The 15,181-nt window shown below is 46.6% G+C and overlaps 2 protein-coding genes across 8 annotated transcripts; one reads left to right on the plus strand and one right to left on the minus strand.

Moving 5' to 3' along the window:
• Positions 1-1,374: 1,374 nt before the first annotated feature.
• On the plus strand, positions 1,375-10,374 carry MAPK7 (mitogen-activated protein kinase 7). Of its 6 annotated transcripts, XM_021004494.1 has the most exons (8): positions 2,362-2,467; positions 2,766-3,024; positions 4,451-4,616; positions 4,992-6,058; positions 6,220-6,788; positions 7,100-7,233; positions 7,930-8,040; positions 9,885-9,972. In XM_021004494.1, exons 2-7 carry the CDS (start codon positions 2,784-2,786, stop codon positions 8,036-8,038), a joined length of 2,286 nt encoding a protein of 761 aa, XP_020860153.1. In that variant the 5' UTR covers positions 2,362-2,467; positions 2,766-2,783; the 3' UTR covers positions 8,039-8,040; positions 9,885-9,972. The 6 variants fall into 6 exon arrangements, with proteins under 6 accessions (XP_020860150.1, XP_078009146.1, XP_020860153.1 ...); XM_021004491.2 differs by lacking the exons at positions 2,362-2,467; positions 9,885-9,972 and adding an exon at positions 1,375-2,185 and having other exon boundaries at positions 7,655-8,023; XM_078153020.1 differs by lacking the exons at positions 2,362-2,467; positions 9,885-9,972 and adding an exon at positions 2,200-2,220 and having other exon boundaries at positions 7,655-8,023.
• A 139-nt stretch (positions 10,375-10,513) lies between these two features.
• On the minus strand, positions 10,514-14,715 carry MFAP4 (microfibril associated protein 4). 2 transcript variants are annotated; one of them, XM_021004497.2, is made up of 6 exons: positions 14,609-14,715; positions 14,147-14,222; positions 13,548-13,702; positions 13,040-13,136; positions 12,712-12,894; positions 10,514-12,212 (listed from the first exon to the last, which is right to left on the minus strand). In XM_021004497.2, the coding sequence occupies exons 1-6, from the start codon at positions 14,612-14,614 to the stop codon at positions 11,965-11,967; spliced, it is 765 nt and encodes a 254-aa protein (XP_020860156.1). In that variant the 5' UTR covers positions 14,615-14,715; the 3' UTR covers positions 10,514-11,964. The 2 variants fall into 2 exon arrangements, with proteins under 2 accessions (XP_020860156.1, XP_020860154.1); XM_021004495.2 differs by lacking the exon at positions 14,609-14,715 and adding an exon at positions 14,402-14,598.
• Positions 14,716-15,181: the final 466 nt, after the last annotated feature.

Below are 15,181 nucleotides of genomic sequence, written 5' to 3' on the forward strand. Positions count from 1 at the left end.
CTGCTGGAAACTTTTTCCACATTCTGGACAGATATTGGGCTTCTTGATGGAATGAGATGACTGGTGAACCCCTAATTTGGATCAGTGGCTAAAGATTTTCCCACAGACATTGCAGATGTAGGACCAGTGTGGAGTAGGCAGGAGGAGCTGAGTGAGGGGTGGGACTAGTGGGACCCATTGCCACTCATCAGAGCAAGGATTTAGGATCCCAGAAGGCTGTTCAAAGAATTCTGTAGTCAAGGGACTATGATTCACTTCCTCTGGGATGTCAATCTGCAAGAAAATGTAGGTTAAGACTTTATACTGGAATACAAGGTTTCGGACCTCTAAGATCTGAATAAAGGTGGGAAAACAACTGAATTGAGTAAACAGAGCAAGGATGGGAAGAATGATCAGTTAGAAGATAAGACCTGAATTATTATGTTTTGAAGTATCAAAACTAGGAAAATATCTAAGCAGTTGGAATTAGCAGATAGTACACTGGAGACTAGGAGTGAATTGAAGCTCCAAACTGAACCTTCCCCAAGCCATTGAACTTAGCAAGTTCTCATTTCAGTTACAAGAATGCTGGCTAGACCTCCTGAAGCACTCTTTCTGAGCTAGTCAGAGTAGAAGCCCATGATGATCCAAAGCTACTGTCCCCTCTCCTATCTCCCTCAATGTTCCTGTTTCATATATCCTTCTCCCAAGCCCAGAACCCACCCCCCACATCCATATACATTGGAGCACTCATTGACCCAGGAGAGCTAGAGCTCAGAAGGAAGAAAGCAAGCATGACAGTAACTGCTTGGAAAAGGGAGGAGTGGGGTATGTGGAGAGAGGGAGTCCTGGAGCTGAGCTTTAGATCCCTGGCTTTGAGTTGCCAATTCAGGTTGGGTAACCCAGAACCCAGGTGTGCAAAGCAAACAGGAACCCTCCACTACACAGAGGAGGAGAAGGGGAAGGATGGCCTGGAACAGGAAGTTGTCATTTTTCCCACCCAAGCCTCTCTAGGATCCCACCACGATAGAACCTCTGTGGTTTTAACCTTCAATTTGGAGAAGTGAGGGATGAAGCTGTGCTGGTCTGGGAAGGAAGATCGGGAATGTGTTCGTGTTCTCATTTACTATCCCTTCCAGCACCTAGCGCAACTCTATGCAAAATAGCAGGAGCCCACTAAAACCTTCAAGGAATGGAGAAATATTTGAGATTGAAAGGAACTGTTTTTATAGGTTTTCCACCTCATCTACATTCCAGGAACCCTGTTATACACCATTACCTGCTGGACACCAACATTCACTCTAATGCAGCACTATATTTATACTAGGGAAGTACAGAGGGGCAAGGTGGTATAGTGTAAATGACATTGATCTGGGAGTCAAAACAGACTGGGATTCCAGTGCTGGCTCTGAGATTGTTTGATTTGGGGAAGTCGCCTGCTCTCCTGGGGCCTAAGTTTCCACATCTGTAAAATGATGGACTTGGCCAGCCACCAATATTCTCCCACTTCAGTTCTAGCCCCTACCATATATATTACCAATTAGTATCGAGGGGAGAGGTTGAAACGGAGGAAACGCTCCTGGACGAACCCAGCTCCAGAAGGATGTAGGGAAACTCCTTTAGGTCCTGATCCCAATCCGACACTTCACTGTAAGCCACTCCAGCTAAAAATCTCCCCTCGTAGCACATTCCAGGAACCACCCCAGCTGCTGGGAACTCCAGCAACCTCACAGGGCATGCGCAAGCGCAGGCGGAAAAACCAAATCACTCTTCCTTTCCTTTCCCTTCCCCATTCGCGCCTACTCCCTTCCTGCTCGATCCTTTCCTCTTTCTTCCCAGTTCCACTACCAGCCCGGCTTTTTCATTCACATTACCCCCGCCCCCAAGCTCTTCGACTCTCATTGAATGGCTGCGCAAAGCAGAGGTTCTGATAGACCGAGGAGAAACAGGAGGCGGGGTTTCTTAGGTAGTCGCCAAGGAAACGGACCGAGCACCCCTAATGCCCCGCCCACCCACCGCTGTGAGCAGCTTGTGATTGGTTTAGTCCAGCTTTGCGCCGCGTTCTCCGAGCTGCTTCCCCGTTCCCAAGACTGTGATTGACAGCCCGACCACATTGTTCAATTTCTCTCCTCCCCATCCTTCCCTTTTCGCTGGCTCCAGGGACAAGCTCTGACTGGCCATTAGGAGCTCGAGCCACATCCTCCTGGTACGTTTTCCATGCCGCCCGGGCAGGTCTCTTAGGTGGGTAGTCTGGGGGGCGCGCGTGCCCATTCGAAGCTGCCTGAACCCCTTGGGCGGATCCCTCCAGCCCGCTCCAGAAGCTAGGTTCCCCGCCCCACTTCCCTTTTCCCTTACCGGCCTCCGATAGGATAAAGGGAACCGAGTAGGTGGGGACTTGGGGAGGACAGGCCTTCGATTGGGTGTAAGGTAATGGGCGTGGCCAGAGGGGGTGGGAAAGGAGCTGGCCCTGAGGTGGCGGCTGCTGAGGGTAAGTGAGCGGGTGACCCCAGTTAAACCTTCCCCCCCACGTCCACCTCTTAACTGAGGATCTGGGGATGTCAGGAATTTAACACCCCCGGAGAGAGCGCGGGAATCAGGGGGAAGGGGGGTGGGCCCCCAATGTGACGGGACCGCGGCCCCTCCCTCCCAGCCCCCGTTGCTCGCGGATCTTCCCCCCTCGTGTGTGCGCCCTTCCGCCTCGCGCTCGTCCCCCACCCCAGTTCTGGCCCCGTCCCTGGGGCGCTGCTGCCCCGGCCCCGTCTTTCTTATTTTCCCTGCCTCCTTAGCCCTGACCCCGGGCCACCATGGCCGAGCCCCGGAAGGAGGAGGAGGAAGAGGACGAGGAGGGGGTCACTGAGGGTCGCCCTGAGCCCGGGAAGGCGGAGCCCCCCAACCCCGTGGCCTCAGTGGTGGCCAAGAACCTGGCGCTGCTCAAAGCCCGCTCCTTCGACGTGACTTTCGAGGTGGGAGATGAATACGAGATCATTGAGACCATCGGCACCGGAGCCTATGGGGTGGTCTCTTCCGCCCGGCGCCGCCTCACAGGTGAGCTCTGTCACCTGTGACACAGGTGGCCGCCTTGGCCAGTTGCTCATCCCCCATCGGCCATCTGTCCATCCACCCAGCCATCAATCCAGCCACTCACCCATTGGTCTGTCCATCCACCCGTCCATCCATCTACCCATCCATCCATCCATCTGTCCATCCATCCATCATCCATCCATCCATCCATCTGTCCACCCACCCAGTGGTCTGTCCATCCATGCACCTATCCATCTACCCATCCATCACCTATACAGCTGTCTATCCATCCATTCATCATCTATCCAACTATCTATCCATCTGTCTGCCTACCCACCCAGCCATCTGTTCATCCATCTATCCATCCCTTTGTCCATCCATCCCCAGGGGAAGTAGTTCTCCATATTTAATTTCCCAGCAATTCTATGAGAATCTTAGCTTTGGGGAACTTATTTCGTATTTTTATTTTACTTATTTGAGTATACATGCCACTCTCTTACAGCCTTCGGAATGTGAGGTCCTGGAGAGCCCTGGACTATTTTGTATTTGTTATTGTATTCTGTCTCCCGTACACCCTCCCCATGCCTTCTTCAGTGCTTTGTCAATAGTGTGCTTGTAGAATGAACTAATGAAATGATAGATTTATTCATTGTCAACTTATTTAGCCCTTCCCACTTCTTAGAGCTTTCCCTGGCTTTCTTCACAATATCTTTTGAAGTAAGTAAGCTGCGTTTATATCTGTGTATGTATATGTAATACATATATGCACACACACACATATATCTATACATACATATGTGTGCATATACACAGATATATATATGTGTGTATCTAATATGGTGTATACATTGATATATATAAATAGCTGTCCCCAGATGAGAAATTGATTTCCAGAGAAATGTGTGACTTGCCTGGAGATCACATCTAGTAAGTAGTAGCTCAGGAACTAGAGAACAGGCCTCCTAACTCCTATACCAATTTGTAAACCATTGAGAAAGGTGAGAACGTAGGATATTGGGGAAAAGGAAGGAAACAAGCATTTATTAAGTGCCTGCTCTATGCCAGGCACTGTGCTAAGCACTTTACAGATACCATTTCATTTGTTTCTCACAATAACCCTGTAGATGTTGTTGTTATCTCCTTTACAGTTGAAGAAACTGAAGTAGACCCAAGTTAAGTGATTTGCACGGGGTGATAGGTAATAAATGTTCAAGGCTGGATTTGAAAGGAGGTCTTCTTGACTCCAGGCTCAGTGCTCAATCTGTTGTACCACCTAGCTGAAAAAGATGAGTATCTGAAGTGAAGACAAGCTGGGCCACTGGATGGAGATATCTTGGTAGAGAACTTTAGCCTCTTTATAGATATGTCAGACTCTAGATATCATATATAGATATAGATATAGACATGAGACTGAAAGCAGTGTAGCTGATCTTTCTTTTTCTCTCTCAAGGCCAGCAGGTAGCCATCAAGAAGATCCCCAATGCTTTTGATGTAGTAACCAATGCCAAGCGGACCCTCCGGGAGCTGAAGATCCTTAAACACTTTAAGCATGACAATATCATTGCCATCAAGGACATTCTGAAGCCCACTGTGCCCTATGGGGAATTCAAATCTGTGTAAGGAATAGAACTGGTAGGGTGCCTCTTGAAGTTAGAGTCAGTGTAGTATCTTAAAATGAGTATCATAGTCCCTGAGTTATAAATGGATAGATGAGTGTCATGGAATAGAGGTTGTCAAGACACTTTGACACAACAAATGGCAATTGGAAAAGACAGATTCCTATGATAGGCTATGAGGCATTTTCCAAGGGAACAAGTTCCTGATGGTCCCACGAAGACTTAAACTGTAGATCCTCCTACAAGTCCACTGGGAAAATAGCTAGTTACTCTTGGGGGAATCTGATCCTGGAGATAAGGCCTGAGGTAGAAGGATGGGTTGGGAAAGGAGAGCTAAGTGCTGCTGTGCCTAAGTCTTTTTACTTTCTATCTCAGTTATGTTGTTCTGGACTTGATGGAGAGTGACCTACACCAGATCATCCACTCCTCCCAGCCACTCACCTTGGAGCATGTACGCTACTTCTTGTACCAGCTGCTTAGAGGACTTAAGTATATGCACTCAGCCCAGGTGATCCACCGTGACCTCAAACCCTCCAACCTGCTGGTGAATGAAAACTGTGAGCTGAAAATAGGTGATTTTGGCATGGCTCGGGGCCTTTGCACTTCCCCAGCTGAGCATCAGTACTTCATGACAGAATATGTTGCCACACGCTGGTACCGTGCCCCTGAGCTCATGCTCTCCCTGCATGAATACACACAGGCCATCGACCTATGGTCTGTGGGATGCATTTTTGGAGAGATGCTGGCTCGACGACAGCTCTTTCCAGGTAAGAACTATGTCCACCAGCTTCAGCTGATCATGACAGTGTTGGGGACTCCTTCACCATCTGTGATCCAGGCTGTAGGGGCTGAGCGAGTACGTGCCTACATCCAGAGTTTGCCTCCACGCCAACCAGTGCCCTGGGAGACAGTGTATCCAGGTGCTGATCGGCAAGCACTATCACTTCTGGGCTCCATGCTGCGCTTTGAGCCTGGTGCTCGGATCTCAGCTGCAGCTGCCTTGCGCCACCCCTTCCTAGCCAAGTATCATGACCCTGATGATGAGCCAGATTGTGCCCCGCCTTTTGATTTTGCCTTTGACCGGGAAGCACTGACCCGTGAACGAATAAAAGAGGCCATCGTGGCTGAGATTGGTGACTTTCATGCCCGACGTGAGGGAATCCGCCAGCAGATCCGTTTCCAGCCCTTGTTGCAGCCTGTGGCTGGAGAACAATGCTGCCCTGATGTGGAGATGCCCAGTCCCCGAGGACCTGGTTCAGATTGTGCCATGGAGTCACCACCTCCAGCCTTACCTCCCCCTGGACCTACATCCAACACCATAGACTTGACCTCCTCTCAGCCTCCTCTACCCACTGGAGATCCGGCCCCACCTAAAAAAGAAGGAGCTATCTCAGACAATACCAAAGCTGCTCTCAAGGCTGCCTTAAGGAACCGGCTTAAAGGTGAAAGAAGGAAGCATGGGTAGAGATGGGTGATATGGGTGATAGAATAGAAATGATCATAGGGGTGGGAGAACCAGTTACAGAATTTGGTGGTGTTGTTGGGTATAGCTAGACCCTTGGGCACAGCAAGCTCCTTATTTTCCTCCCCTACTCTCATGCAGATGGTCCCAGTGCACCCCTAGAGGCCCCTGAGCCACGAAAGCCAGTAACAGCCCAAGAACGGCAGAGGGAGAGGGAGGAGAAGAGAAGGCGGCGGCAGGAGCGAGCCAAGGAGCGAGAGAAACGACAGAAGGAGAGAGAACGCAAAGAAAGGGGTGTTGGGGCAGGAGGTGGTCCCTCTGGTGATCCCCTGGCTGGGCTGGTGCTGAGTGACAATGACCGGAGCTTATTAGAACGTTGGACTCGTATGGCCCAGCCTCCAGCTCCACCCCCTGGACCAGCAGCACCTACCCCACCACCCCCTGCTCCTCCTCCTGGACCTGCCCCTCAACTTACTGGACCCTCTCCACTCCCAGCTACTATTTCATCTGGTCTTCAGGCCCCAGTTACACCCCTTCCGGTCCCCCAACCATTGGTTCCACCTCCTAGCCTTCCTGTCCCCACCCCTGCAGGAACCATGCCTTACTTTCCACCTGGCCCACCACCATCAGATCTAGGGGGATCTCGTCAGGCTCCCACTTCAGAGTCACCAGATGTGAACCTGGTGACTCAGCAGCTATCTAAGTCACAGGTAAGAAGAGAGATTGAGAAGTATCTTGGTTAAGGCCATGGCAACTAAGTTTTAAAATCAGCACTCTTTGAGTGTGATTTAAGATTAGTAGAAAGGGATTGAAATTGAAAGTAGGATTTGGGGTTCTTTTGGGTTTTATTGGAAAGGTATAGTGAAGATAAAGGAAAATTCCCGGGCTGCATCTACAGAGATGTGGATATTCTAGTTAGTTCAGGAGTAGAGATGGACATGGGTTCTTCACAGCACTCTTGAAAAGAGAATAGATTGTAATAATCACCTGAACTTTAGTCTGTCTCCCTCTCTCTCTGCAGGTGGATGATCTACTGCCTCCTGTTTTCTCGGGAACCCCAAAGGGCAGTGGGGCTGGCTATGGAGTTGGCTTTGATTTGGAGGAATTCCTCAATCAGTCTTTTGATATGGGTGTGGCTGATGGGCCTCATGACAGGTGAGTGAGGATGTGGCTTGAGAGAGAATTGAGAGGTACAAGGCTAAGAGAAGGAATCTTAGAGAATTGGGCAGGGACTCTAAGGCAAGGGATCTTAATCTATTTTGTGTTATTGACTGCTGCGCAGTCTAGTGGAGGCTACGGATCGCCTCTCAGAATAATGTTTTTAAATATAGATAGATCTCACCTTACTTAAATTCACATTACATAAATTTCACTCTACATAAAGAATTCTGAAAGAAATCTGCATTCCAAAAATTATGAACATTCCTTATGCAAAACAGATGTTGTACGTACAATAAGATGTACTAAGTATGTTATGGGTAGCATAAATGGTGGTGGGAAGCTGAGAAGCATCTCTTAAGTCAGTTCCTATGAGTCTGCAGACAGTGAGTGATACTGTGCCTTTCCTTGTATTCAGTAGTTATCCTTACATTTCCACCATGGCTGGCAGCAAACATGCTCTTGAGGAGAAAAGTGAGCCGTCTTGTAAACGTAAGCCAGTAGAATTGGAAATGAAAACGAAAATAATTAGAAAATATGGAGGACAAAAATTGTCCTTGGTAGCACGTGAACTTAGTCTTGCAGTGTCAACTGTGAACACCATTGTGAAGGCTGCTTCTCGGATGAAGGAGCACGCAAAAGGCATGCTTGCATTACATTGACTTACCTGCTGAAACAATGATGCTATTCTAGAAATGGAGAAACTATTAACTGTGTGGATAGAAGATCAGACTCAGAAGAATATTCCTTTAAGCTTGATAAAAAATTCAAGCTAAGACTCGAAGCTTCTTTGAAGATTTAAAGGTAATGTAACCTTAAGGAACACAAACATTAACAGCAAGCAGTGGTTGGTTTGCACGATTGCAGAATTTCATAATGTACAAATGTCAGGAGAAGCTTCTAGTGCAGATATTGAAGCAGCAAATAAGTTCCCAGAGTTCTTACAAAAAATAATAGATGGGGGCAGCTAGGTGGCACAGTGGATAGAGCTCTGGCCTTGGAGTCAGGAGGACCTGAGTTCAAATCCGGCCTCAGACACCTGATACTTAACTAGCTGTGTGATCCTAAGCAAGTCACTTAACCCTAGTTGCCTCACCAAAAAGCAAAAACGAAACAAAATAATAGATAAAGGTCCCTACTTGTTAGAGCAAATTTTTGATGTAGATGGAACTGGCTTGTTTTATCAGAGAATGCCATCTTGAACCTGCATCTCAGGGGAGAAAAAAATGATGTCGGGGCATAGAGCTTTGAAAAATAGAGTAACTCTTCTGCTGGGAGACAATGCATCTGGGACTTGAAAATTAAAACCCGTTCTTGTGTACCCTTCGGAAAATCCTAGGAGATTGAATCCAGGAAGGCAACCCACGTGTACGTTATTTCGCTAACCCTAAGATTCCCTAAGATAATCCTTGTCATCTTTGAATAACTGTTCTCTCTAAGTCAAGAAGTTTTATAATGATAATGGCATTCCTTTCATCCTTATTTTGGAGAATGCCCTTGGTCACCTTTCCCATCTGGATGATTTTAATTTAAATGTGGAAGTAGTATATATTCCCCTACCACTACCTTACATTTGCCCAGGCAATTTCAGCTTTGGATGCAGATAATGACTTGACATTGAGAGATTTCTAGAAGTCCTAAAATATTTACTATGCAGTTCTGAATATTGCTAAGGCATGGGAAGATGTAACAGAAACATTTATGAAGAGAGTTTGGGAAAAAAAAGTGTGACCCTAATTCATTCTCAGTTTTTGTGAATTTGAAGAAGTGAGTAATGAGATTGTAAAATTAGCATAAGAATTGGATCTAGAAGTGGATGAGAGTGATGTAAAGCAATTGATTGAATTTCTTGGACAAGAACTGTCAGATGAGAATCTGATTGAGCTGCTAGCTGCAAAGATTGTAGAAGAAAAGAGGGAAGCTTCATACTGTTGTCCAGCCAGAAAGGTTCACAGCGAAACAGTTGGCAGAAGCATTTTATCATTTGAGTGAAATTTTTTCTCATATTGAAAAGATGGATCCAAATACTTCAATATTTTTAAAAGTTCGAAGACTAGTTGAAGAGAATATTGCTTGCTATTGTCAATATACAAGGAAAAAAACATTGTCACTGTCCAAACATCTCTTGATAGTTTCACAATAAAAGCTGCACAGCCTACCACTAGTGATAAAGGCTAGGTGTAGTGGGTGGGGAAGGAGCAGCAGACTGCATACCTGTGTTAACTTTACAGTACTGTGCATACTTTATCATTAGCTTTACCTTTCATTTTATAATTCTGTTTGTTATCATGGCACAGTATTTAATATGTCTGTACTTTATGACTTTTGTAAGTATATTATTTTGTGTATTTCTTTGTTATATAGTTAAGTGAAGTGGGTGGGTAGGGGCAAATTCACATTACCTAAAATCAATTTACATAGAGGTTTGTGGAACAGTCCACATATGTAAAGCAAGAACTGTGTGTATATAAAATAAAAATATATAAGATTACAAAGGAAATCCATTATATTGATACAGAGTTATCAACATATTAAAAAAAAAAGATTCACTGACCCCAGGTTAAGGACCCTTACTCTAGGCATGGGATATAACTTGACCTTGCTGATGAATATTTTGTTCCCTTTTCTGTTCTCTTCTCTTCCTGTAGCCAAACAGACTCGGCCCCACTCTCAGCCTCTCTGCTTACTGATTGGTTAGAAGGGCATGGGATGAACCCAGCTGACATTGAGTCTCTACAACGTGAGATCCAGATGGACTCTCCTATGCTGCTGGCTGACCTGCCTGATCTTCAGGAACCTTGAGTACCAGGCGTTAAAAAACCAGGCTCAAGCTGGGGACAGGGGAACAGGATCTTTCAGTTTAGGTCAAAGGCAGGGTCTAGAAAGGAAGCCCCAAAAGACTGAAAATTCGTGTTTTGATGGGGAGAATAGGAGCACCAATTTATTCTCCAGATTCATCTCAAATTCACCCTACAACTTTAGGTGTAAGCCTCAGTATCTGTAAAACATTGGAGAAATTAGAAAGGCCCAGGAACTTCTGTTGCCTGTCACTTCTCAGAGCTGGCACTTCCAGCATTGAATTTTTTTTTTTTACATTCCTATTGTTGTGGGACCAGTGAAATATAAGCTTGATCCTTACTTCTGTCTCCAAGTGTCATTTTGGGAATTGAGGGAAACATTTGAAAGGGAGAAGAGTGGGAGAGCAGGATGCCTTGTTTTAGGAGCAAAGTCTAGCAAATTCTTTCAAGCCATCAACAGAAGAAACAGTTTCTTTAGATTGGGTATTCCTGTAGGTTTATTGACAAATTGTGGCTTCCACTTTGCTGTCTCTGTAGCTAGTCTACTCTCTCTTCCTATCTGTCTCTTCTCCGCTTTGTGCTCCCAGCAAACTGCTGTAGAGGTGGGTTCTGTTCTCCTGTCTGAAGAACACAGTCTGAAGGGGATGTAGGAACTGCTGACTGGGAGTAGACTTAAGGTATTGTGGTAGGATAGTTTCATCTTAACAATGATCCATTTCCTTCCCACCCTCCTTCCTTATACTTGTCACTAAAATGCACTTGATTGGATGAGGTGGGATGACTGGACCTTATACATTTTTATCAATAGTGTGCAACATAAATTGGGAAATAGAAAGCAACTAACTAGCTTTGAGAGAATGAAGGAGGTTAGGCACAGCTGGTATGGGAGTGTGGCCCTTTCTGATACTCACCTCTGAAATGGAATATGGTTTCAGGAAAGGATAGGGTAGGAGAGTTGGCAGCCAATTATATATAAACAGCAGAGTAGAGTTGGCTCTGCAGTGGGACATAGCAACAGCTCATTATGACAGCACGATATTAGCTGGCCCTGGAGTGACGAATTGACAACTAAGGAAGACTGCCAAAGGCAGCTGGCTCCAGGTTGGAATTTAAGAGACCACAGCTAATGAACTACTGACTCTTTGGTGACCCCTATGACAATCATATTCCTAAGTGACAAAACAGCCATTTCTGGGGTAAATATATAGTCATAGCTGAGTATGATAGCCAAATCAGGCTGATTTCTTAGATAGTCTATGGGCACAGCTCATTAGAAAAATCCGAGGGCGTGGTTAGTAAACAACCCTACTTGGATGACAAAAGGTTAACAGCTCATTCAGCCTCTTTAGGGAGTGAGCCACGCTATATAGGTAATGGGCCATAGGTTAGATGTGGTGGTATTAGCTGGACATAAAAATAAACTAGGTCTGGGTAGGGTTAACAGCATCAGAATGATAGCAAAATTTTGATGGGTTTGGGTTTTTTGGTCTAGACATGTACTTTCATTGATGTGGGGGAATTGCCTGTAAAAATCTCATTCCTGTGGATAGATAATTTATCTGTAGTTGAGTCAGAGTTGTCTTTGGACACAGGTTACATGACTTAATCTAGGTAGTATGTGTTAGAGAGAAGATCTGAACCCAGATCTTCCTAACTCCAAGGCTGCTCTGTATCCAATACACCACTCTCCTTCTCATTGATATCTGGGTATAAAAATGAATTAGATCTAGGTGGGACTGACAACAGCTGAGTAAAAGGCAAAGGCCATTAGCTTAGGAATCAGGAATAAGTACTAACTGACAAATAGCAAAAATACAAGGGTAGGGGAGTCAGTAGAAAAATGAATAGCCACAGAAGCCAGTAACTGAATAGAGAGCTGGGTGAAAGATGAGAATGAGGGCTATAATCGTTACATAAAGGGGTGCTGCCCTCAGATACGGCGAATCTTCATCTCAGTACGTTTAAGGGAATAATAGAATCCTTTCCACTGGGCCCAGTTGATACCATTGGCATAGGAAACATGGGTCCCCCCAAGATAGAAGCCATTGAGATTGGCAAAGTGACAGCTCCGGAACCAGAAGGCTCCAGATGAGAGTGCTGCACAATTCTGCACAAATTGGTCCTGGTCCTTGTCAAAGGTGGAGAATTTCTGGCCACTGTGGTAGGAAAGAGAATCACCTGGGAAGAAGGGAGGAGAAGAGAGCACAGGTTGGGGAATTGATCATAAAGATTGAATGGATATAGGTGGGGAGTGACTAGTAGAACATGAAAATGAGATCTCCATAACATGGCAAACTGGGGGCAAGGGGAGGATGGCTTCCTACCCCACCCTTACCAGATGTTAGACAGATGTGCTTTCGGAAATTAAGGGAAACATCTGCTCTGTGATGGGGGAGACGAAAGGAGAAGGCTTGGAGCAAAGCTGACTATAGCTTCCTTTTGGTGCCAAGGCTGAGGCTGAAGTTTGGCCCTGGCTCAGCTGTGGATTCTGCCAGATATGGGAGGGGAAGATGGGTGGGACCTTAGAGGGAATGTGAGGGCCTCAGGCTTGGGGACCAGTCTGGCAGTGCCAGCTTCTATTCACCTCTCCTTCCTGAGGGCCTTTGTCTTCAAGTTACAAAAACTGGGGAATAGCAGGGAAATGGCCAAGAGGGATGGAGAGAAACTTAAATGTTACCTGCTCCCCCGTCTTCAAAACCGGTTACATAGAGAGTGTAGCCATCTTCCTCTGCGTTGACAGCATTGGGGGAAATAGAGAATTCTGTGTACTTGGCATAGGCTGTATTGTTCTCAAAGTCTTCCAAGTCTACACGCAGCTCATACTTTTGTTTCAGAGTCAGGAGGTGGATGTTCTTTAGCCCTAGAAGGCCAAGGGAGGTTAGGAGCCAGTAAGTGTTCCAATGCCCCCACCCTAGAATTCAAGTAATCAGTCCCTGGCTGTCTCTCAGCCTCCACACCCTTCCCAGACGTCTGCCCTCCAGGCCCCAGTTCTCTTTTCACCTTACCCAGCCAGTACTCCCCATCAGCTCGACCAAAGCCTAGCTTGTAGTCATTCCAGCCCCTGAAGAAGCTGACGGAGCCATTGAATCTCTTCTGGAAAACCTGGAGCCAAGAAAGTGGAAAGCTGGACTGCGAAAAGCCTGATAGGGGGTAGGGATTATGGGTATTGTTTGGACTTGACTGATACTCCTTGAATCAATTCCTGTTTTCAAGTTTTTCTTCTCTTACAGGTCCCTCCTCAAACAGCTTCTTGTGCTCTCTATTAAGTGCCTCCACTTTCTAAGGCTTTCCTCTCTTCAACCCAGTTTCCCTGAGCTTTCTTCTTATAGAATTCAAAAGTCAGAGCCAAAAGTGACTTAGAGCTCATCTAGTACAATTCTCATTTTGTAGATGAAGGAATAGGGATCCAGAGCAATTAAGTGACTTGCTTAAGATTATGCAGCTTAGAACTGCCGTCTCCACTTCTAGTCTCCCTGCCCTATGACAGGTCAGCAACTCTCCTGTCTGTCTTACCGTCCATTTGCCCTCATCAGTGCTCATATCACAGAAGACTGGCACAGGAACACTGGGTCCTGAGGGGTAGATAAGGTAAACCCCATCGGTTCGGTAACCCTGGGCGTAGACGTCATCACAGTCCAGGGGCTGCTGAGCACAGGGCTTTTCCAGAGCTAGGAGACAGAGGACAAAGAACATCAGTTGCTGTTTTCTGGGTTGAACTAATTTTCAGCCCCCACCCTGGTTTTCTCTGGTGGTGGAAAGTCTTGCCTTTTTATAGTTCCAAAGAGCTAAAAGAGATCATGTTTTCCAACCCTGTTATTTTTGCCACTGAACCTACTGAGGCACAGACTTCCTCAGCTAGTCAGTGACAGAGTTGAAATCTGAACCTAGGTCTCCTGATTGCCAGTTCTATGCACTATCTCATTGTCTGCTCCCGCTATCCCTTCCAGCACTGCAGTTCTGCCCCAAACCAGGTGCTTTCTAAGTACATGGTTCAGAATTGTCTCCACCCATTCTGTCCCTCTCATTCAGATGAATGACTTCCCCGGCACCCCCTTGGCCCCTTTTCTGTTCCCAAGGAATTGGGATGTGGATGTCCCCGGTTAGCAGCTCACCATCTCCTCGGATTCCCGGGGACTGGGAGGAGCAGTAGGGAGTATGAAGGAAGAGGAAGAGCAGCAGCAGAGAGACCTGGAGAACATAAGATAAATGGTCACATGTACAGGGTCCCAGAAGTTTCCAACATCAACCCTAAGTCAATTCAGTGTTTTCAGACTCTTGCTTGAGAGGCAGTGTTGTTGCCCCTCGAGGAATTTCCTTCCTTTGACTAGAGCTCATTTCCCAAACCCTGATACTGCTGACCAACTTACCGTGCCCCTCAGTGATAAGGGAAAACAGCTAGTTCCCACCACTCTTAGATCTCCCTCTAGTATCTTCTCAGTTGATTGCACCCACATAAAGGTAGTCATTTCTAATTGTGTAAGAGCCTCCCTTGGGTAACAGATCCATTCTAAGCCATAATAGCGGCCTATCTGGTAGGAGATTCCTGCGCTGGGGCCAAGTTTTTCTCCCAATACCTTCATGTTGTCCGCTGAGCTCGGAGGCTGTTCTCTCTCTGCAGTGCTGGGACAGGACAGAGTTATTTGTCTGAGCACCAGCCAGGTCTTCCCAGATCCCTCTCCCCACCCCCTTGTCTGCAATCTCCCCCTCCCCCTTCCCTTACTGAAACAGGATCAGTTTACACTAGAAGGAGGAGGGGGTCAGGGGTGGGGGTGAGTGGGAATGGGGCCAGTGGGACACCTGGCTCTCATTACAGGCTGTCTGAGAAAAACCACAGCAGACGTTAACTCATTGCTGGACCCAGCGTCCTAGCCCCCCAACCCATGCATTCCCTTATCCTACTCCACTTTCCTCTCAAGTTAGAGATGCTCTGACCTCCTTGTTCCCAACTTATCAATCCAGTTCCCACTTCCTGCTTTTGCTCCCAGCTATCCCATGTTAGCCCTTTAAATTCTCTACATCCCTCCCCTTCCCAGTGGTTCCCCCTGCAGACATCTGTTTATTTTCTCTTCTTCCTTTTTCTGATCTGCATTTAATCAGTCATTTCTCCCCCCTGGGTTTTTGGAAGGGAATGGAGTCTGATGGGGAGA

Source organism: Phascolarctos cinereus, unplaced genomic scaffold (assembly GCF_003287225.1).
Source record: "Phascolarctos cinereus isolate Bilbo 61053 unplaced genomic scaffold, phaCin_HiC Scaffold_4;HRSCAF=312, whole genome shotgun sequence".
Taxonomy (NCBI): domain Eukaryota; kingdom Metazoa; phylum Chordata; class Mammalia; order Diprotodontia; family Phascolarctidae; genus Phascolarctos; species Phascolarctos cinereus.